The sequence below is a fragment of the Diospyros lotus genome, chromosome 5 (genome assembly GCF_014633365.1).
Source record: "Diospyros lotus cultivar Yz01 chromosome 5, ASM1463336v1, whole genome shotgun sequence".
Classification (NCBI taxonomy): domain Eukaryota; kingdom Viridiplantae; phylum Streptophyta; class Magnoliopsida; order Ericales; family Ebenaceae; genus Diospyros; species Diospyros lotus.
The window spans coordinates 10,452,586-10,476,988 of record NC_068342.1 but is presented as its reverse complement, the minus strand read 5'-3'; the positions used below and the strand labels follow the sequence as shown (position 1 = coordinate 10,476,988).

The following is a 24,403-nucleotide window of genomic DNA, read 5'->3' as shown; positions in this document are numbered from 1 at the left end:
CCGTTCCGGTTCGATTCAAACCATGGTTTGAAAAAAAAAAAAAAATCAGTAACCAAACCAAACATATCGGTTCTTAATTTTTTATAAGAACCAGAACCTAACAATTGAATTATATGACCAATCCAAAATGCACGGTTCGATCTGGTTCATCAATTTTCGGATATTTTTTGACACCCTTATTATTTATAGATTAGTTTCTTTGTTCGCCAAGACAAAGGTGTTCTTGCCTAGCAACAATTAACAACTGATTATGAAATATGATTACAAACTAAACAAAAAACTAATATTATGAATAAGAAACAATATTCAAGACTAATTAACAATTTTCGGTAAAAATCCTAACAACTCGATTAATATTTCTTCTTAGTCAATTAACAATACAAGTATAAAGATTTGTTATTTTGATTTATTATTAAATTAAGGAATATAGTTACTCGACTAAGTACTATTTAATGGATAAACATTCTAATTACTCAATTAATATTTTTCCTTTACATACTCAAGTAAAATAAGTGTATAATCAATTAATCCATTGAATATTTAGGTTTTACTTGAATAAATGGATAAGTTAGTTAAGGACAATACTTATTACTCAATTAAAACATTTCCTTACTCGATTAAAAAGATAATTATCTTATTAAATTAAAATATTAGTTGATTAATCTTTAAACCTTAGAGTAACACATTAAAATTAATCCTAGATTTTCATCGTTAAAACATCGTATTAGAGAAAGTATATTAAAATTTTGTATTTAAATTCTGATCGTCAAAACATTATTAAAATCAAACATAACAGATTATGACATGACATACGAACTCTTATTTGTTGACTATTTAAAGTATTAAGTCGTCATATTTTAACTCTTAAATAGATACTTAAAGAATTGAGAAACACTAAATTTTAATTTTAAATTTTAGCTAGAAGTGTAGCACCTGTCAAACAAAAATCTCCATAATTCATTAATAATTTTAGATAATTGATCATGTCGCATTTTTTATGAAGTAACCATATTGTAAGACAAGAAAAAAAATTTGTTGAAAAGTCTTAAAACCTTGAAAACAATATCAATAGATACCAAAAATTTTGAAAATTTAGTTTTATAATTTTTTTATTAAATAATTAAATCTCCTATTAAAAAATAAAAAACTCAGTTTCCTAATGTTTTAGCTGCTATGAATTAGAAAACATCATTTTTATGTTTATTTAAAAATTTTAAAAATAAAAATTATGGTGTTTTGAAATATAAAATGTCACGATATTTTTATTTATAAATTTGAAGTTGAGAACTAAATAATATTTTTTGAAATTAATGGGAAATTTTTATTTTAATGTAATTGTATTTATTATTATAATAAAAAAATTAAAATAAAAAATAATTAAGATACAATTATAGATAAAGATAATGAAAAGTTATAATCCATATAATTAAAGGTTATAAACTATATTTCAATATTATGAGCGAAAAAATCGGCGAAACCATAGGTGTGTATTCGCTACGCTGGATGATTCGACACACACGGGTGGAGGGCCACTGAATCACCGATCTTCGTTGGCTCGTCTTCCTGTCTGATTTCACTCTGTTACTACTCGATTAGTCAAATTAGCTTCTAGGGCTTGGAATTGTGTCTGTGTGTTGCTTGTTCGCACTGCTCTCTGCAGCGACAATGACGTGCTACTCTCGTCAAATGAGGCTATCGGCGTCTCTGATCAAGCGTTTGAAGAGAACAGCCGCCGGTGCGAGCACCACCAGGTCCTTCACCACCACCGAAGGCCATCGGCCGTCCATTGTGCACAAGCGCAGCATCGATATTCTTCACGATCCATGGTACAACAAGGTGATTCCCAACTTTCATCTGCGACTTCTTATGCTCTTTGTTACTTTGTGGCGTCGGAGTTGTAGTGCGACTGGATCATAGGAATTCCTGATTTTATATGTTTGATTGTACTGATTGATTTGTCTATTCTCATGTTCTTAGTTTCACGCTTTTTAGCAATTCTTGTTGCATTTGGATTTGGCATGTGTGAAGCACTTCCTGTTAGTATGAGAATATTGGACTAGTGACGAATGTTGATTTGCTTGAAAACTGGATCTCAATTAGTCTTTTCGTACTTAATGGATCTGGGGTTTGGACTATACTCAGCGTGCTTAAGTGGGTGACCATTGACGAACCTGTCGATGGGCTTATGTACACATTACTGAGTTACTTCTGCAACCATCCAGTTGCACATTTCTAATTGGCATGACTGGACATTTGTTTATTTCATTTCGACCAGGTGCCTTAAATCACGAACCTGTGACGTGTAAATGAGGTACAATTTTGAGGGCCTAATTATATATAGTCCACAGGAAAAGCTCAAAAGCTTGCAATTAATGCCATAGCACGGTCCAGTTACACCAAATTTATTCTAGAAGTTTTGTTTTACTCCACAAAGGAATTTAGCTTTCAAATAGATGGTGTTTAGTTGCATGCATATAAATATTTGTGATTCATGTCGGGGCTCAACCAGTTGCCACTTGCCCTTGGATACTCCCAGTGCTACCATCTATCTGATAATGGGCATCAGATGACAGTTTATTTTTAACTCAACTTCTTATATAGTCCACCTTTGTTTATCAATTGTATATATGTTACGTATTTGTTCTCCCCCGTTTTTCTCATGGGCTTATTTAAGAGGTACTGGAGTAGCTTGCCTGCCTTTTCAATTGTATATATGTTACGTATTTATGGGATTTGATAGAATTTCAAGGTGCCTTGTACCTCCACGTAAGGACATTGCAGAAAAGGCATTTATGCAACCACAATTACATCACCAATCATATATGACATGCATTAATTTTTTACAAAGCATTCTCTTAAAATCTATTTTAAAAGATGAAATAATGAAAACCAAATTCTGAAAAGATGAATAAACATGTTCAGAAAGTCCAGCCTTGAATAAGTCGTCTGGCACTTTCAGATGTGTCAATTTCTAATCCAGACATCCTGTTAATCTTTAACATCTCCTGAACCTGACAAGTTTAGAACACTAGATATTTTCCATCAGTTGAAGAGAACTAGAATCTCACTATATAAATGAATCAGAATCACATTCCATATGGAAATCAATTATAAAGTCGCAACAATGTGTGTGTGTGTGTGTGTGTATATATATATATATATTGTTTGTAGACATGTTGCTGAGCTAGCTTGGAAACCAGTTGGTTCTATTCAGGGTACCTGCATGTGACAAACCTTGTTGGAAATTCAGTTTTTTATTAGGCTAGATAAGCCATGCGACTTTGTATTTCTCTGAATGTACTAGAATTTCGGCTTTTATTTTAGTACAGTTCTTAAGCCACTTTGTGCTGTGCTTTTGAGCATTGGTGTTTTATGATTTTTCCATTTAACATTTGTAATTTGAAGGGTCACAAAATTAATATGGATGTTGTTCTACAAGAACACAGGGAACAGCTTTCTCCATGACGGAGCGCGACCGTCTCGATCTTCGTGGACTTCTACCTCCAAATGTTATGTCTTCAGTACAGCAAATTGAACGATTTAGTAAGTCCCATCTTCTCTCTCTCTTTTTCTCTCTGAAAGTTCTACATGCACACTCCTATCCCGAATGTACTTGGATGCTGCACCTTGCTATATGTCTAAAGATACCAGTTAACTAAACCATCTGAATTTAGAAACAAATTATTGAAATTTGATCAAATTAGCTATTGTATTGAAATCTTACCAGTAGTAGTTCCTGCCAGAGCTTGTGATCTCTACTACTGAAACTCAAAGAAATTGACTGTACAAATACATAGCATCATTCATAGTCTTTTAATATATGGATTATTCTCTTAAGTATCTTCTTGACTTCCTCCTGGTATCTTAAAAATTGTCAAATAACAGTGGTTGACCTGAAGAGACTTGAAGTGAATGCTAGGGATGGACCGTCTGATCCAAATGCTTTAGCCAAGTGGCGGATACTTAACAGATTGCATGACCGAAATGAGACAATGTACTACAAGGTGAGTGAAAAACTTCAGCCCTTTCTAACCTTATTCTGTGCTATTGCAATGATTGGAAACTAGCATTTGGCAGTTTACCACATGTAACTTAAATCCACTTGATGGTTACAATCATTTCACATGTAGATTAATATTTGATTTTGATTCTATTATATGGTTAAAAACCAACAAGAAATTGACAATCTTATCTGCTGAATAATCAGAAGACCATACTGCGTTCTTTCAGTGTGCCATAATAGAAGGGGGACTGAGTTGCAGTGGGAACAAACACATCTTCTCTTTGCAAGGCATCTAATTTCAGTTATCTTTGTATTAGAAATTGGGGATACTTGCTTTCAGCCTCAAGCTCTTAAGCATACATCTGATGACTAGAAAAATAGAAATCACAATTCATGGTTTGAATCGGAGAAATATTTTCTCTAAGCAATGCTCATAATATTAAAGCAAAAATTAGTTACATTTGGTCACTGAACTGAACAGGATTATAAGTTTCTTTTGGCACTTAAAAATCACAATACCCTGCACAAATGGATTATACATCTGAAAGCAAACCTAGTTGAGTCAATAATGAAATCAAAAACATAATGGGGTTTAAAACCATGATTGCTGAAAAAATATGATAAGGTCCTGAAGTAGGCAACCTAGGGCTGGTTTATCACTTAAGTGGGACCCTCCCATCTGATAAATACCACTCCCAGAACTCCAGCTACTTCAATTTCCTTTTGTGAAATGGCAGTGCAGACATGTTTTGAAGAGCACATTTTTAGCATCTGCAAAATAAGATCTTTTTCTGAAATGTTATTTGTGGATCAACTTTGTGTTCCCTACTTTTAGTGGTATTGAACCATTTGTTTGTCTGATTGAAATTCTTCTTCTTTCGTTCCTCTTCCTTTTGAGGCTATCAAAGCTGTTTGCCATTAAAAAGGATAATTTTGTTGTTTGCTGATTGTTTAATTGGGCTATTGAATAAAAGTTAACATATACTTGTATATGTTTTTTGTTGACAGGTCTTAATTGCTAATATTGAGGAATATGCACCCATAGTCTATACTCCTACAGTTGGTCTTGTATGCCAGAATTATGGTGGATTATTTAGAAGGCCCAGGGGGATGTATTTCAGTGCTGCTGATCGGGGAGAAATGATGTCAATGGTTTATAATTGGCCAGCTGACCAGGTTTGCAGTATTTGTGATTAATGCACTATTTGTTGGGGGATCAAATTGAATAGGTTGATGTGTTATGTATTACAAAAATATTCTAATGGCTTCTTTTTTCCTTTGTTTCATTATGAGGCACTTGGTATTTCTTGGCTTTATCTTTATTTGGTTTCACTTTCCTTCACTGTTTCTAACATATGACATCTATCAGCTTACATCTCCTTTTCTTATGGTTCTTAATTCCTATCTTAATGGTGTACTATAATTTATTTCTTGTTACTTCTCCTCCCCCCCTTCTCCATCATGAAGGGTTTTGATCTAGGTGCATGAATAATTGACTTTTGGATTTCATGGGTCTCATTTCTTGGATAATTTACACGAGTTTTACCATCTGTCAGCTTCACTCACTGTCAGTTTCCTTATTCTGCTTGGTTATTAATCGCCACTCCAGTTTGTTGATAATGGACCTTTTCACGTAGGTTGATATGATTGTCGTAACAGATGGAAGCAGAATATTGGGTCTTGGTGACCTTGGAGTTCAGGGTATTGGTATTGCAATTGGAAAGCTGGATTTATATGTTGCTGCTGCTGGAATGAATCCTCAGAGGGTACTTTTTCTATCTGCTGGAATGATATTTCTAGTATAAATTTTCTTGTGAACAAATAAATCTGAAAAAGCAATGAATACTAAGTGCTAATTATAAAGATCATATGGATATTAAGAAGGGCCACTCTTTTCTCATATGTATGGTTATTGAATTAGCCAAAAAAAAAAAAAAGAAAAGCTATACTCCATGTACTCAAACAAAAATGTACAGAACAAAGCAAAAGAGCCAACAGTTAGATCAACCTTTTTTAACACCTTGAATGCCAAATCATAGCACGCCCCCAATGTACCTTGAGCATGAAGAGCTACCCAATCTACTGACTGTGTCCCGAATACTCCCAATCTCTTTCAATGTAGAAACTTCCAACTTGGATTCTTGAAAAACAGATTCAATCATGCCCCCATTTTCTTAAGAGGTTACTGGTGATAGCCTTTAGTTTTGTTCATTAAGATCCCTAACATCCAAGATAAAATACGATCTTAGTGATTTAGCAGAAACAACCTGCATCCAACCATTTTGCTTGCACCCAATAAAGATCTTTGGAGTCTTTTTGAGTTATTACAAAAGAAATTGCTGCATATAGGGAATATACTAGACTCTAGAAGGCAAAGATCAAATAGAAGTCAACTTGGCAAAGTCAAAGTTATATTGCTAAATCTTGACTTCATTGATTAAAGATAAACCCCTCTCAAACTTTTACCAGTTTAATGTTACTGTTCCTGTTTGATCCTTTCCTGCAGGTACTTCCTGTCATGATTGATGTTGGAACCAGCAATGAAAGGCTTCTCAAGGATCCTTTGTGTAAGAATTTATTTACAGGGACACAACTAGTTGACTCTCTGTCTCTCTCTCTCTCTCTACATCATTTCAATACCACATGTTTCAGTTTAGTGGGTTCCTGTGGAAAAATTGCCATTTTAACCTGTGTTATATATGCAATCGAGCAAACTTCCAAGAACTTAATATGAGTTTAGCTATTGAAATATTTTTTATTCTAGATTGTACTTACCATGCATGTGAATTATGTTCCATTCTCTCTCATTTATAATGTTGTAATTAATGGGTATACCTCATCAGAATTAGTCTAGGGACAAAAAATAATTTCAAACATTTCCATTTCTTCAGATCTGGCACAAAACTTTGATGGAAAACTGAAATTGGAAAACTAAAATTTGAGTGTTTTCATCAAAGCCTCTAAAACATACTGAAGCTCACTAAAATGCTTTGACAAATTAAAAAATAATGAAAATATTTACTTTTACTATAAATATCTAATAAGCTATATCTATGTCACAACTCCAATGTGACAATGAGAACCACCTCCTAATTCGGTGTGAATTAGAGAGTGCAGTAGGGATTATGGAAAAGAGGAAGAAGGTAAAGAGAGAATGGAATAAGAGGGAGAGAGATGAAATTAGAGAGAAAAGATGGGATTTCTTATGGATTTTCACATGCCTCTACAAGCAGATTCTAGAGGATATTTATACCTCTATCCTGGGTTCTGCCACAGCAGATCCCCACCCCAATAACAAACTATTTTGTCTTTTTCCCAGGCCTCTTTACACGTGGCCTCTCCTATAAAATATCTCTAACAACCCCCCTATAGCTGTAATATCCAAACCAACACAAATACATAAAGTAAATAAAGACATAACAACATAACATAAAGGAAATGAATAAGAAGACAATGGAAATTGTAAATGGGCTGCCAATGTCATGCTAAGATCTTTGTGTGTGACAATTGCCTCTCCCTTAAAACATTTCTTGTCCTTGAGAAATGTTGAGGAGGCTGGCAGTCCTTGGGAATCACTGAAGGAGGCTTGGCAAATACTCCTAGGTGCTACTTCATTTGTCCCCGTGCTGCCACTTGACCAACACCTGAATGAGAGGGACCCCATGGTTATAGATCACCCTCCGGTCCAATATTGCTTCTAGTTCTTCCACCCTTTCCTTTTCCTTAGGCAATGATGGTAGTTCGGGATTGACTTGCTCCTTGCCTGATAACCTTTTTAAGAGACACATGGAAGATGGGATGAATTCGTGATCCCTTTGGAAGCTGCAATTGGTAGGCTACCTTTTCAACCTTAGCTATGATAGGGAACATACCAAAATACCGGGGAGTCAGCTTTGTAACCGGTCCTTGAGTAATGGACCTCAAATGGGGGTGTCTTAGCCATAGATAAACCTTCTCCCCACCCTCCAAGTCTCTGTCACTTCTCCTTTGGTCTACATACTGCTTCATTCTATTTTGGGCAGAGGACAATTCTTGTTTCAGCTGTCTAAGTACCGCCCTTCTTTGCTGCAAATACTCCTCTACTGAAGCAGCTGTAGCCTGTCCTCCTATGACTAGTAATATAGGGGGCTTGTAACTGTAATTGGCTTCAAATGGGGACATTTTTAGGGTGGTGTGGTGGGTAGAATTATACCACCCCTGGGCCAATGCAAGCCATCTATGCCACTGGTTAGGATGTAGGATACAAATGCACCTAAGATAGGTTTCCAAACTTTGATTCACTCTTTTCTTTTGCCCATCCGTTTGGGGGTGGTAAGCTGTTGACATGTTGAGTTTTATCCTCATTGACCTCATCAATTCTTGCCAAAAGGTGTTGGTGAATATTTTGTCCTTGTTTGATATGATAAATCTTGGAACCCCATCTAGAGCCACTATTCGGTCCATGAACGCCCTGGCCACCTCTTGGGTCATATAGGGGTGAGCTAAACCTATGAAATGTGCAAATTTAGTGAACCTATCCACCACAACCAACACACAATCTTTCCCTTTTGACTTAGGTAAACCTTCAATAAAATCCATGGACACACTTGTCCAAGCTTGGTCAGGTGTTGGTAGGGGCTGGAGCAATATGGGGTATGCAACATTCTCATACTTGCACCTCTTGCAAGTGTCGCAAGATAACACAAATTCTCTCACACCAGTCTTCAATTTTGGCCAATGGAACAACTACTTCACCCTTAAATAGGTATTTTGGACCCTTGAGTGTCCCCCTAAAGGAGATTCATGCAGGACTACAATATTTTTTTCATAAGGTTCCCCTTGCTGCCAATGATCACTCTGCCATGAACCCGCAACATCCCCTCTCTTAGAGTATAACCATCAGTTCCTTGTGATCCCACAACCATTCTTTGTATGAGTTCTTGCACTTGCTCATCCCCTTCGTAACTATCCACTTCTTTACACCACTCTGGTACCACCATGGTAATGGTTGTCAAATTCTCATCCTCATGGCATCTTGAGAAGGCATTTGTTGCCACATTCTCTTTGCCCTTCCTATATTGTATTGAATAATCCAATCCCATTAATTTGGCCATTGCCTTCTTCTGTAATTGAGTTTGCAATTTTTGTCACAACAAAAATTTAAAACTCTCGTGGACAAAAATTTCAAACTCTCGTGGTCCGTCTTAATTATAAATTTTTCCTCCTCCAAATAATGATGCCACTTATCAACCTCCATCAAAACCGCCAAGAATTCTTTCTCATATATACTTAGGCCAAGGTGTCTCCCACTTAGAGCTTGGCTTAAGAAGGCTAAATGTATTCCCTTTTGGGTTAATACCGACCCAATGCCACTCCCATAAGCATCTATTTCTACCACAAACGATTGGCTAAAGTTGGGTAGCCCCAAAACAGGAACCTTACTCACTGCCTTCTTTAACCTCTCAAATGCTGCCTTGGCCTCCTGCTCCCAACTAAAGCTTCCCTTCTTTAAGAGGTCTATTAGAGATTTACTTATGGTTCCATACCCTTTGACAAACCGAGGATAATAACCCGTTAGCCCAAGAAATCCCCTCAAGGCTCTCACTGTGGTGGGTTTGGGCCAAGCTAACATGGCTTCTACCTTCTTAGGATCAGTACTAACCCCTGCCCCAGAAATTAAATGCCCCGAATACTCCACTTGATTATGTCCAAATGCACATTTTGACCTTTTGATGAAAAGTTGGTTAGCTCTAAGGACTTCAAAGGTGGTTTTTACGTTAGATATATGTTGGTCCAAGGTGGGGCTATACACAAGGATGTCGTCAAAGAATACTAGGATAAATCTTCTTAGGTATGGCTCAAAGATTTGGTTTATTAGTGACTGAAATGTGGTCGGGGGCATTGGTGAGCTTGAATGGCATCACTAAAAATTCAAAATGGCCATGATGTATCCTAAAAGCGGTTTTATGGACATCTTTTGGCTTCATTTTAATTTGGTAGTAGCCAGATCTAAGGTCAAGTTTTGAAAAGAAATAGGCATCATGTAACTCATCCATCAAGTCCTCTACTAAGGGTATAGGGAATTTGTCTTAAATGGTTAGGGCATTCAATTTACGGTAATCAATGCAAAAACACTAAGATCCATCCTTCTTTTTAACTAGGATTGGCGATGCAAAAGGGCTTTGGCTATGTCTTATGAAGGATTGGTTTAACATATCCTTCACCATCTTTTCAATTTCTATTTTCTGGATTGGGGAGTACCTATAGGACCTAATGTTAATGGGTTTAGCACTAGGATTAAGGTTTATGGAGTGGTCCAAGGCTCGGGTTGGATGTAAGGCTATGGGTTCAACAAATAGGCCCTTAAAGTCTTCCAATAGTTCATCAATTAGGTGTTGAGAATGTATCTGATCAAGTTCCCAGGGCTAAGATGTGACAGTCAAGTGTACTTCACCTTGTAGCACCTTCTCGGAACCTTCCTCCACTGTCATAAGTGAGCCTTCCCCCACAGCCACCAGTGAGAAAAATTGAGACAGTTGACACCATTTGTTCTTGAACATTTTGTGCAGTTTCTTGCCTGAGATCATTTCGCAAGATCCGGTCTCCCTTCCCCCAGTCAGTGTCATTTTCTTTTCCCCTCTTGTCAAAGGAAACCTCCATTCTATTGAAATCGAAACTTATGGGGCTTACCCCCTTCATCCAGTCAACACCCAACACCACATCACATCCTCCTAATTGTAGCAGCCTCAAGTCTGCCTCAAACTCCTCTCCTTACATCTCCCAAGTAAACCTGTGGCATGTTGATTTGCTAAGCACCTTGCTGCCATTTGCCATTATCACACTTAGGGGCTAAGTTCCTTGGAGAGGGCATTTTAGCCTCTTGGCTGTTCCTTCATCGAGGAAACTATGTGTGCTTCCGCTATCAATAGGATCAGCAAGTTATGATTCTTCACACTCCCTCTACTTTAATTATCTTGTTGTTAGTCACTCCTTTGAGTGCATGTAGTGATATTTCTCCATTGTTTTCTTCCTCTGATTCACCTCCATCTTCTACTTCTTCTTTGGACCCCTCAGTTTCATCCTCCTCGTCTCCTCCCAGCAATAAAATTTGCCTCTTACGTTGGTGTCCAGGATGATACTTATCCCCACACCTAAAACAAAGGCCAGCCAACCTTCTTTGCTCTCTTAATTGCTCCCCATAAGGCACGGTGCTGGACCCTGCCCCCTGTTTCATTCCTCCTCCACTCTTGCCTACTTCCCTGTTAACATGCTTGACTCCCCCACTGGATGATCCCACCATTAGGCCCTTGTGTTGTTGTCTCTGCTTCTTAATAAATGCTTCTACAATCATTTCTTGTAACCTTGCACTTTCAGCCGCTTGTTCTATTGTTTGGGGCTAATTATCTTCACTGTTGGCCTTATATCCTCACCAAGCCCACTCAAGAAGCTTGATACAAAATAAGCTTCAGTGAGTTGTGGGTTTTGTTGGGTCATATAAGACCTTAAATCCTCAAATTCTTTTAAGTACATCTCCACACTTCCAATTTGTCTTAGCTTGTTGAACTCCTCATGGTGTCTACCCTATTTCTTTCTCTAAATCGTTCACACAGTTTGGCTATGAACTCCTCCCAAGTAAACTCATTCTGCACACTTGAACATCCTTGAAACCAGGCATCGACATCCTCATTAAAGTAGGCTGTGGCGATTGTGACTCACTGCCTCATTGGTATGTTGTTCCACACAAAAATCCTCTCATATTTCTTTATCTACCACTGGGGTTTAACCCCCTCGAATATAGGAATTTCCATCCGGGGCGTGGTGAACCTCGGGTGTTACCCATTAGATGCACCATTCCTATCGTTTCCCATCGCCCCTTCCAATGTCTCCTCTGGATCGACCTCCATTTTTGCATTGGCACGACCCTTGTCTCCCTCATTTCTATGCAACAGAGGCTCATTTCTATCTCTAGGGGGAAAGTTTTCCACCCTTACTTGGTTTTGGCGTGTGAACATAACCATAAATTGCTGCACATCATCTCGCAGCCTTGCCACTGTCCCATCTAGTCTCTGCTCCATCCCTTCCAGCCTCTGCCCATTTCTTCTAGGGCACCTTCCATCCTACTATCCATAGCCCTGATAGCCTCTCGGTTTTGGGCTTCTCCCGCCTCCATCTAACCCATTTGAAGATTTCGAATAGAAAACTTGAATATTCATTATGTGCAGCCCTAGTTATAGGGTTGGAAATTACAGCTATAGAAAGTGTTATGAATAAAACAGAGATAGCAAGTCTCCTTACACAGTCAAAATCAAATATTGTTGAAACAACTCAAATGGCCGAGAGTATAAACACAACACAACAGATATTAAAATAACATAAACGAAACCAAAGGCACAAGGTTTATAGTGGTTCACCCCAAATAGGGGCTACGTCCACTTGAGCTCCGGTGAGAAGAGCTCGCTCCACTATATGAATCAATCCGATTACACTCATACACAAGATCAAAACAGAACTATCCTGGTTCTCTAAACAAAATGCTCAAAACCACTCAATATAGGTTAGGAGCTTACCTTAAACGAACCAGAGAACACATATGAACAAAGATGAAGACGAAGACTGTACAGAGGATTTACACAGAGAGAGAGAGAGTAAGAACCCTAAAATGAAAGAATCTTGGCCAACCCCTCTCTCTTCTTTCGTCTTCCCCCGATCCCTTCATCAATCTCGAGGCATGCAATAAATAAGGCAACTGGATGGCTGCGATGGCAAAGGATAAAGGCACAGCAACGGCTTAGATGAAATCGTGCAAAACGATCTGCAACAGGCTACGTGACAAAAGGCAAAAGGCAAAGGGCTTGGGCTTGGGCCAAAGGTGGCTGCCAAAGTGGCCCTCTAGTGGGCGCCCAAATGGCAACGCACGGTTGCCAAGTGGCCCCCCAACCTTTGGGCCTCATTTGATGCTTTATAAAGAACAACAGAAAGTTTACAATAGGAAGGATTGCAACACATTTAGGAAAGATTATGATACAATGGGATTAGGAAAGATTTCTAATCTGTTTAAGAAACTAATCTAATCAAGATAAAATCTTAAACAAATCATTCCTTAAATAAAGCATTACAGAACAAGCTGTACTGCCGCCTCTTCTTCTTTCCTTTCCTTTCATGTTAACACTCCCCCTCAAGCTGATGAATGAATATCTATCATTCCTAGCTTGCATATTAGATCTTCAAATCTTCTAGTTGCCAATCCTTTTATCAAACAATCTGTTACCTGTTGTTTAGAAGAAACATAGGGAATTTAAATGATACCTTTTTCAAGCTTTTCCTTTAAAAATGTCGATCAATTTCAATGTGCTTGGTCTTGTCTTGCTGTACTAGATTATGTGCAATGCTTATTGCTGATTGGTTGTCTAATAGGTCCCGATTTATTGAACTTATCAAAGAAGGTCCAAGAGACGCAGGGGTAGGGTGGTAAATTGGCTGGCTGGCATAACAGTCAGCTATGTGTGCAAGGGATAGAGTGGGGAAATTGCTGGGTTGTGTAACAACCCAACAAGTGTGCGTAACAGAATGCGGTTGAGAAGGAGAGAGGGATATATGTAGAGGGTGAAGATATTGGTAGGGGGAGAGAAGATTTTGGTATTGAGTTCTTGGGAGAGTTAAGGGCCTCTCGAATGCCCAATTTTCTTCTTGTAATCGGATTGAGTTGGTGAATTGAATAGAAGTTTCAGTGTTTTCTTTTCTGGTTTCTATCAATTTGGTATCAGAGCCTCATCGATCCTAATGGTGAACTTGATGGACTGAGTAGGAAAATTGGAAGGGAGGATGGAAGGCATGCAACGAGAACTTGATGCCATGAGGGGTGTGGTTCAATCGGTGGGGAAGAAGGTAGCGAGCTTGCTGGAACAGTTCGCTTGGATGAGAACGAGGTGGGAAGAGCAGGAACGGGAGAGGAAGAACGAGGAGAGATGGGAGGATCAGGAGAAAGGGAGGAAGAGGAAACAGTCTGGCAAGCACTTACTAGTGGGGTCATCCCTCACTGAGAAGGCCACGCCGGAACTGGGAAATCAGCACAAGGAAGCTGGAGGTGAGTACGGCGTCTATGGGAGGTCGGACGGAAGGGGCCGACGCCTGGAGATGCCAGTGTTTTAAGAAGACGACTCGGATGGTTGGGTGTTTCAGGTCGAGCGGTACTTCTCCGTGAATCAGTTGTCGGATGCGGAGAAGTTAGACTCCGCTGCTCTCGGCTTCGAAGGAGCTGCTTTTGCTTGATTCCAGTGGGAGCAGTGAAGGCGACGAGTGAGGAGTTGGGGGGAGCTTAAGGCGGTGAGTGAGGAGTTGGGAGTTGCCGTGAATGGGCTGGCTGACGAGGAGAAGATGGACACAACAACACTATGTTTGGAGGGTGCTTCGCTTTCATGGGTCTAGTGCGAGCAACAGAGATGAAGAGTGAGAAGCTAGGAAGAGCTGAAGGGGCTGTTGAGGAATCGCTTAGGGTCCACGCAGGGAGGTGCAGTGGAGAAGTTGGATGAGCTGCATATTGAAGGGGGATTGGCAATTGAGCAGAACATGGTGTCGCGAGGTAGAATGGCTGCCGACGACGATGGTGTTGGGGAGTTCTTCAGCGAGGCAGAAAGGAAGCCGACGATCGGTCCATTTAAAATGCCATAGACGACCGATCTGGTGACAGCCAAGAAGAGCATCTTGCCGAGGATTGGGGCGCCATGAACGATCCATGATGTTTGGGAAGCTGGTTTGACTCTTAGCCAGGTTTCTTAGAGATTTTACATGGGGTTGGTTGATAATGGAGGGCCCCCCATGTATTCTCACCATCATGAGGGGGTGGGTGCCTCGTCCAAGCAGGTCATGATGGTGGAAGGGCAGCATGTTTCTAGAAGTCAAGGCCTCAATTTGCATTCTGTTGTGGAGCCCAATGGTATAGACCCAAAGATCTTAAATATTAATGGGAATTTGGGCATGGAAGTTATCTACGGAGGATTGGCCGCTGCTGCTTTAAGAAACTTGAAGGTGTGGATCATGTTTAGGGTGCCAATAGGCTTTTTTGATACACTACCTATAGTTTATGAACGAGACCATCTCTTCTCCAAAGTTAAAAAGAGATGTCATTTGATGGCCGTGGTTGCTGAGGTTGACCAGATTCTCAGCCTGGAAGGGAAACTGATTGTTCACAACAAGGTGGAGATCATCAACGGGGTGGAAGAAAGGATTGGGGGGCTGGCGTACAAGCGGTCTCTACCCCGATCATATGTGTTAGAGGTGCTCATGCAATGGAAGGGGCTACTTGAGAGCCTTACCTTTTGATCTAGCAGCAATTTCTATTTTTCCACCTTGAGGACAAGGTGAAAGTGGGTTGGGGGGGGGGGGGGGGGGGAAGTAATGATAGGTACCGGTTCATTGGACTTATCAAAGAAGGTCCAAGAGGCAAGGGTAGGGTGGTAAATTGGCTGGTTGGCATAACAACCAGCCATGTGCGTAAGGGATAGAGTGGAGAAATTGCTGGGTTGTGTAACAACCCAGCAAGTGTGCGTAACCGAATGCAGTTGAGGAGAAGAGAGGGATATATGTAGAGGGTGAAGATATTGGTAGGGGGAGAGAAGATTTTGGTATTGAGTTTTTGGGAGAGTTAAGGGCCTCTCGAATGCCCAATTTTTTTCTTGTAATCGGATTGAGTTGGTGAATTGAATAGAAGTTTCAGTATTTTCTTTTCTGGTTCCTATCATTGTCACAAAATAACTTGATTGGTTCCTTGACATCAGTCTTCAAATCTTCGAGCACAATCCTCATCCATAGTAACTCACATAGGCCAAGTGCCATAGCCCTAAACTCGGCACTTGACCTTGCCACTATGCTCTACTTCTTACTTCCCCAAGAGACCAGGTTCCCTCCTAAAAACATGCAATACCCTATAGTAGATCTCCTATCACTTACAGATCCAACATAGTCTGCATCTGTATACCCTTGTATATCCAAAGCACCTCCCACTTTAAATAAGATTCCTTTACCTGGGACTGTTTTCAAGTAGCACAATATTCTCCTTACGGCCTGCATATGACTCTCTGTTGGGCAATGCATAAATTGACTTACTAAACTCACTGCATAGGCTATATCTGGCCTAGGGTGTGATAAGTAAATCAAACGCCCTACTAACCTCTGATATCTGCCTTTATCCACTGGTGGGCTGCTGGTGTCTTCTCTTAATTTCACTTTAGGCTCTACTGGAGTACATGCTCATTTAATTCACAATAAACCTGTCTCCTTCAAAAGATCCAATACATACTTACGTTGGGATATAACATATACATTCTTTGGAGTAGGCTACCTCTATTCCCCCAAAATACTTAAGTAATCCCAAGTTTTTGATATCAAAATTTTGGGCAGTTTGCTCCTCAGATCTTACTGTTCATCCATATCATTTCCTATCACAATGATGTTTGTGAGAAATTAGAGGAATAATTGTATTTTTTTTGTCTTCAAATGATACACGGAGGTTAGCTATATATACATAAATTTCTAACAATAAAAGAAAGCTATATCAGATCTCATAATTTGTGGAATCTCTTAATAGAATGGAAAACCAACTAAATCTGCCTAATTGATCATAAAATCCTTCTTAAAATATCTAATATAGAATCCTTCCTAAAATGGCTAGCTATACACGGTTTTTCCGCACTCCTCCTCAAGCTAGTGAATAGGTATTCTCTATTCCCAGTTTGGATATAATATTCTCGAACATTGAGCTACTCAACCCTTTGGTAAGTACATCGGCTAGTTGACCATTTGTAGGCATGTAAGGTGTACAAATCAAACCACTTTCCTACTTCTCTTTGATAAAGTGTCTGTCAACTTTAATATGCTTCGTTCGGTTATGCTGAATTGGATTGTGAGCTATGCTGATTGCAGACTTATTGTCACAATAGAGTCTTATCAATCCATCCCATTTAATTCTTTAAGTCTTCTAAGATGATCTTCAAACAAAGTAGTTCACATATTCCTTGAGCCATTGCTCAAAATTCAGCCCCAGTGCTAGATTGTGTTACTATATTCTGTTTCTTACTCCTCTAGGTCACAAGGTTTCCTCCAAGGAAAGTGCAATATCCAGAGGTTGATCTTCTGTCAACAATTGACCCAACATAATCGACATCAACCTCAAGGACTAAACCTCCATTTCTTTTGAACAAAATCCCTTTTCTTGGTGTCCCCTTAAGGTATTGTAATATCCGGTGAACAACTTGCAAATGAACTGTCTTCGGACTGTGCATAAACTGACTAACTATATTCATTGCATATGCTATATCTGGCCGTGTGTGAGATAGGTAAATGAGTCTTCCTGCTAGCAGTTGATACATCTCCCTGTCAACTGCCGCATCCTCCTCTGCTTTTCCATGCTTAAGATTCGGATCCATGGGAGTGCTTGTTGGTTTGCATGCAGTTTTGCCCGTTTCCTTAGAAGATCTGTAACATACTTCTGTTGTGAGATAAAGATTCCTTTCCTCGAGTGTGCAACTTCAATTCCAAGAAAATACTTCAACCTTTCTAATGCTTTGATCTCAAATTCCTTGGCCAAACATTGACTCAACAACTGCTTCTCTCTATCATCATCTCCTGTCACTATTATGTCTTCAACATACACAAGGAGAGCTGTAACTCCCCCTGATGGAGAGTGTTTAATGAACAATGTGTGATCTCCTTGGCTTTGTTTGTATCCCATAGCCAACATAACTCTTGCAAATCTTCCAAACCATGCCCATGGTGATTGCTTAAGGCCATACAAAGCCTTTTTCAATTTACACACCGTATGATCAGCCAAGTTCTTCCCATAACCTGGTGGAACTTCTATATAAATTTCTTCTTCTAGCTCTCCATGTAGGGATGCATTCTTGACATCAAATTGTTGCAATTCCCAGCCAGAATTAATAGCCGTGACAACAATACCCTAATGGTTTTCATTTTTGCGCCCTGAGCAAAAGTCTCTAGATAATCAATTCCATAAGTCTGAGTGTATCATTTGGCTACCAACTGTGCCTTGTATTTTTCAATTAACCCATTTGCCCTGTACTTCACCGTATACACCCACTTGCAACCCACCGGTTTCTTTCTTGCCGGTAATCTCACCAGGTCCCAGGTTTTGTTCTTTTCCAATGCCTCCATCTCCACATTCATAGCTTGTTTCCATTTTTCATTAGACAATGCCTCGGATAAGGTAGTAGGAATGGTGATGGTATTAAGACTTACAAGGAAGGCTCGGTGGTGTGGTGAGAAATTTTTAAATGATAAGAAGTGTGCAAGGAGGTATAAAGGCCGTTTTGTGCATTCTCTGGTTCCTTTTCTGATGGCAATTGGAAGGTCCTGGTCATTACTATCCTCCTGAACTTTAGTTTCAAGTTGTAATGCATAGTCAGAAATTGTTACCTCATTCAAGGAATCTGAGTTGAACTCTTGGACTTGGATAGGTTTAGGAACAACCGCCTTCTTTCTCACAAACACCTTGCCAAATCTCACATCTCTAGGAGCAGAATCAAGTTGTTCTCGTGGTTCTTGTGGTATTTCGGGCATAGGTTCAAGAATAGGTTGTTCAGGCATAGAGTTAGATGAGTTCCCCGGATATGGTGGGGAGATGATGAACAAGAAGGAATCGGATCGAGCAAAAAACTTTTCTTAACTTCTCTAATTGAATTCTCCCCTGAAAGAGAAGGATGGGAGAAATACAATGCATGTTCATTGAATGTGACATCCATTGAGACATAGAACTGTTTAGATGGAGGGTGATAACACTTTTACCCTTTCTGAGTCGAAGAATAGCCCATAAAAACACATTTGAGAGCCCTAGGATCTAATTTCCCCTTGTTTGGACCATGCACATGGACAAAGGACACACACCCAAAAACGTGAGGAACATTGTTATTGGTAGTGGTGAGGGTTGGATAAAATGTGGAAAGGACATCCATAGGACTCTTGAAACCCAAGACCCGAGAAGGCAACCTATTGATGAGATGAGTGGCTGCAAGAACTACTTTCCCCCAAAAAACCTTAGGCATATTTGTCTGAAACAATAGAGCTTGGGTTTTTCAAGGAGGTGACCATTTTTCCTCTCCGCAACCTCGTTTTGTTGTGGGGTATTCACAACAAGATGATTTGTGAATGATTCCTTCTTTTTGAAAATAGGGAGTAAGAATGTGGTTGAAATAATCCCTAGCATTATTTGATCGGAACCTTTTGATAGTAACCCCAAATTGAGTTTGAATCACGGAACAAAAATTGGAAAGAACTGTACTAACATCAGACTTATGTTTGACTAGAAAAATTCAAGTGACTCGAGTATAATCATCAATGAAAGAAACAAACCATCGTGCCCCAGACACATTAGACACAGTAGATGGACCCCAAATATCACTGTGAACAAGGTAGAAAGGAATATGACTTCTTTTATTGCTAATTGGAGAAGGAACACGTCTATGTTTGGCAAGTTCACACACCTCACAAAGAAAATTTTCAGCAGCTAAATTGGTAAACAAGGAAACATAAGAGCAATAATCCTAAATGATGGATGTCCTAGGCATGAATGGAGAAGCTGAATTCTTTCTCTGTTAGAGGGAACACATTCTGATACGAAGGAATGGGATAATCTGCCCTTGGTCATGTTCAATTGACTAGGTGTCTCACCCTCTCAATCTCCTCTTGGTTGAGACTACTTGACTCTTGTGATGCTGATTCATCTTATGGTAGTTGCAGTCGTGTGAGCTTGTCCATTGTTCCGAGGCTGATACCCTCCTTTTAGTCCCCATTCATGGCTTGAAGGCTTACCATGAAGTTTCCAGCACCTTTCATGTGTATGCCGAGACTTCTTGCAGTAAGTGCACCATAATCCATCACGGTTTTGAACTTTCAATTAACCATTCTTTCCTCCTTCAAAGGCTGTTCCTTTCTCCGTGTTTATGGATGATCCTTTACCACTAGCCACCATAGTCGAACTGTCAGTGGCTTGTGGTTCAAGCATGACTCCTCTTCTACTTTCTTCTCCTCGAACTAGAGCTACAACCTCATTAAAATATGGGACCTTTGGCTTTCTAAGGATTTGTATCCTTACCTGGTTAAATTCTGGATTAAGTCCAACTAGAAAATCATAAACCCTATCTTGTTCAATGAAGTTCTTTAGGACCACTACATCTTGAGAACACTCGGTCTTTATCACTCGGTAGTGGTCCAATTTCTGCTACAAGGCTTTCAGTTGATTTGCATATTCTGTGACTGTTTTGTTTCCTTGTTTTGCAGCCATAGTTTTCACCTTGACTTCGTATACTTGAGCTGCATCCCTAGCCTTGGAGTAGGGTTGTTGCATTGCATTCCATATATCCTTGGCAGTGGCCAAGAACATATATGTATCACTGATTTCAGGTATCTTAGAATTCCACAACCATGCCATGATCATGGAGTCCTTTTCATCCCATGCTTTAAACTTGGCATCTGTGGGTTTAGGGCCTGTACTCGTAAGATGAGCAATTTTTCCCTTTCCTTTCTGCACAGTCTGAATGAATTGAGACCACTTAAGATAGTTCTTTCCATCTAACCTGTAGGTGGCATGGATACTCTGCAATTCTCCAAGTTGTTGAAATCGAACTTCCTTTTTCGATTGGGCTGTAACAGTTGCTGTCCCAAGTGTAGTTTCCCCAACTTATGACATCTTCCTCAACTAGCCTCCTATGCGACTAAGGATGTTTCACGAAGAAACTGGAGTCGGTGGCAGCGTTAATAGTGATCGTTGGCCATAGTAGCAACACCTCCGCAATCAGAATGCCCTAGATTTGACGACGACAAACTTGATGGGAAGAGGATGACGGTCGGATCTGGCCAGATCCGACGAGCAAAGGCGGCCGTGATCTGGAAGGCAGCCGTCGAAAGCGACGAACAATGACGGCGAGGATGGCAGCACAGGCGTTGACCGCAACGGTGAAGGCGGACCTCTTGATCTGGGTAAAGATGGTGGCGGACTTCTCGATCTGGGTAGTTTATGAACCGGCGATGAAGGCCAATAAGGGAAGAAAGAAATTGCACTAGAGGCAATGGTGAAAAACCTTAGGTGATGAAGGCGATTAAGGCTAAGAAATCCTAGGAACCTGCTCTGATACCATGTGAGAAATTAGATGAATAATTGTATTTTTTCTGTCTTCAAATGATATACGGAGGTTAGCTATATATACATAAATTTCTGACAATAAAAGAAAGCTATATCAAATCCCATAATTTGTGGAATCTCCTAATAGAATAAGAAACCAACTAAATCAGCCTAATTGATCATAAAATCCTTCTTAAAATAGCTAATATAGAATCCTTCCTAAAATGGCTAGCTATACACGATTTTTCCACAATGTCATCCACATAAACCAACAATGCAGTCATTTTTCCCTTTCCCAAGTGCTTGAAGAAGAGAGTATGGTCTCCTTTACTCTGGTGATACCCTATACACTTCATAGCTTTAGAGAACCTATCAAACCAAGCTCTTGATTATATAGTGCATTTTTAAGTCTACACACCTCATCTCCTTTTCCATATGTCTGGGTGTAGCCTTTAGTCACCAATCGAGCCTTATACCTCTCCAATGAGCCGTGTGCATTGTACTTTAGGTTGAACACCCACCTACAACCCACTAGAACCACTCCCTTTGGCTTAGGTACGAAATCCCATGTGTTGTTTTTCTTTAATGCCTGCATCTCCTCTTGCATGGCTAGTTCCCATTTTTTATCATTTAAAGCCTCTTCCACCAAATTAGGAATAACAATGGTAACTAGAGTGGTAAAAAAACTTATATGTCTTGAGGACAACCTGTGATAGGAGATATAGTTGGCTAGAGGATGCTGAGTGCATCTTCTAACACCTTTTCTAATAGCAATAGGAATATCCAAATCAATAGCAAAGGAATGAACAAGATCAAGGGAACAAACCTTCATAGAATTTGCCTGGGAATCGGATGTTGTTTCATGCTGAGAATGAGACATGAGCTGTTGTTTCCTGTGATACACAAAAGGAGAGCCCTTGAACCTTACTGGAGATGTTGATAATCCAGGTTGATGAGTTTGCTTAGGGCTTGGGTACTCATTTGGGATAGTGAGAGAGTGATCACTCAAAGATAAGGGAACATAACCAGTATGCAAGACGAGATTAGGAATAGAATGTTTAGGTTCTGTTGATGTTGAAGAATGTGGACCAAGGTCAAGACTAGGAAGGAGATTGGACACTTGGTCTTCAATCCTATGATTCTCCCCTTGAAGATCAAGAGTAGAATGACTGAAGTAGGGTTGTGACTCAACAAAAGTCACATCTTTTGAAACAAGAAATTTCCGAGTAGGGGGATGATAGCATTTATAGTTTTTTGTGTAGGAGAATAACCAAGGAAAAGACACCTAAGTGCCCTAGGATCCAACTTGTCTCGAGTATGAGGTGGAACATGAACAAAGGCTACACAATCAAAGACCCTAAAAGGAAGAGGGGTATGTAGGTTAAGAGAGGGAAAAAAATGTAAAAAGGCATTGAAAAGGACTGTTGTTCCTGTCAGCAGCTGATATGGAATGATTCAATCATTGATTGGTGATTGATTAATTGATGATTGATTGGTGATTGATTGATTGATGATTCAATCATTGATTGGTGATTGATTAATTGATGATTGATTGATTGATGATTGATTGGTGATTGATTATATATGTTTCCTAGATTGATTGATTGTATATATTATTTCCTAAAAGAAAAATTGTATCCTCTAGATTAGATTATGTTTCCTATCTTGGTTGTATCCTAAATTGTATAGATTCTAGGATTCTTTCCTAAAGTTAGTTGTTTCTTATTTTTGTAAAGAAGCTTGTATAAATCAAGCTTTTCTAGTGAATGAAAGGTTGAGACAGTAAGGTTATTTTTTTCCAAAACTTAACATGGTATCAGAGCCCTAGGGATTGTTTTTGTTCTACAATTCTCTGAGATCTACAAAGCCTATCCTTACCAGTCTTCCCATCTTTCGTTTTTCATCTGAATCTTGGCCAAGAGATGTCTTCCGTCCAAGAACCTACATCAGATACAGCCAATTCCTGCCATACCTCAGAAGTTCCAATTGCTGGAACTCAAAATGGGACCTTGGGAGGAGAATTGCAGTCTCTCCAGGCAGCCTATCGTTTGAACGGGAAAAACTACCTAAAGTGGTCACAGCTGATCCGGACCTTTCTTAAAGGGAAGGGGAAGCTTAGCCACTTGTTAGGAACGGGCCCAAAAGAAGGTGATCCAGCGTTCGCAGCATGGGACGAGGAAGATTCCTTGGTAATGTCCTGGCTTTGGAATTCCATGGTTCCAGAGATTAGTGACACTGTCATGTTTTTGACCACAACCAAGGATATTTGGGAGGCCATAAACTCGACCTATTCCAAGGTGAAAGATGCAGCCCAAATCTATGAAATACGGGCAAGGGTGGTAGCAACCAAACAAGGCTCGAAGACCATCACGGAGTATGCAAATATGTTGCAAACTCTATGGCAAGAGCTAGATCACTACCAATGTTTGAAGATGAAATGTAGTGAGGATGCTGCACTCCATAAGAGATTTGTTGAAAAGGAGCGGATATATGACTTCTTGGCCGGCCTCAATAGTGAATTTGATGCGGTTAGAGTGCAGATTCTTGGCAAAGAGGATTTACCTTCCTTGAATGAGGTAATCTCCTTAATAAGGGCAGAAGAAGGGAGAAGGGGTGTAATGCTAGAAGCTATCTCCGGTGAGAGTTCTGCCCTAGTGTCTTTAAAAACTTATAATCAAAACAAAGGCTCTAGGGATGAAAAGAAACCAGTAGATAGGGATTCTTTATGGTGTACCTTTTGTAAGAAACCTAGGCACACCATAGAGAAGTGCTGGAAGCTCCATGGAAAGCCATCTAGAGGGGGACCAGCAAGGAGTCAAGTGCATATAGCAGCAGCCAACAATCAACAACTGGAACTGAGAGGATTGGAGCATGGGGGACAGTCTCTTGAACTTAACAAGGCAGAAATTGAAAGACTAAAAAATTTTCTGGGATCTCTAGACAAAAAGGCAGAAAAAGGTAGCTCTCTTGCTCTCACAGGTATTGCTTCCTACACTTTTTCCCTACATGCTTCAGAAACTTTACACCAACATTGTTGGATCCTAGACTCGGGTGCTTCAGACCACATGACATCCCATCCACAATTGTTTACTTCCTATCAGCCTTGTCCTAGCTCTAGAAAAATTACAATGGCAGATGGCTCACTCATTACTGTTGCTGGTCAAAGAGATATTCTTCTCAATGATCACTTAACCCTCAAGAATGTCCTTCATGTCCCCAAATTATTTGCTAATCTTATATCTGTTCAAACACTTATTGAGGATACTAATTGCAGTGTATCTTTTTATTCCAAT

At 39.7% G+C, this 24,403-nt stretch overlaps 1 protein-coding gene across 1 annotated transcript in view; it reads left to right on the top strand.

Moving 5' to 3' along the window:
- The first annotated feature begins 1,470 nt into the window (after nt 1-1,470).
- LOC127801087 (NAD-dependent malic enzyme 62 kDa isoform, mitochondrial) overlaps nt 1,471-24,403 on the top strand; it is a 77,068-nt gene continuing 54,135 nt past the window's right edge. Inside the window, exons 1-6 of the mRNA XM_052335935.1 lie at nt 1,471-1,836; nt 3,447-3,543; nt 3,886-4,004; nt 5,012-5,179; nt 5,641-5,769; nt 6,510-6,570. Coding sequence (XP_052191895.1) covers nt 1,666-1,836; nt 3,447-3,543; nt 3,886-4,004; nt 5,012-5,179; nt 5,641-5,769; nt 6,510-6,570 — 745 coding nt within the window. The 5' untranslated portion in view covers nt 1,471-1,665. The remainder of the gene's footprint in view (nt 1,837-3,446; nt 3,544-3,885; nt 4,005-5,011; nt 5,180-5,640; nt 5,770-6,509; nt 6,571-24,403) is intronic.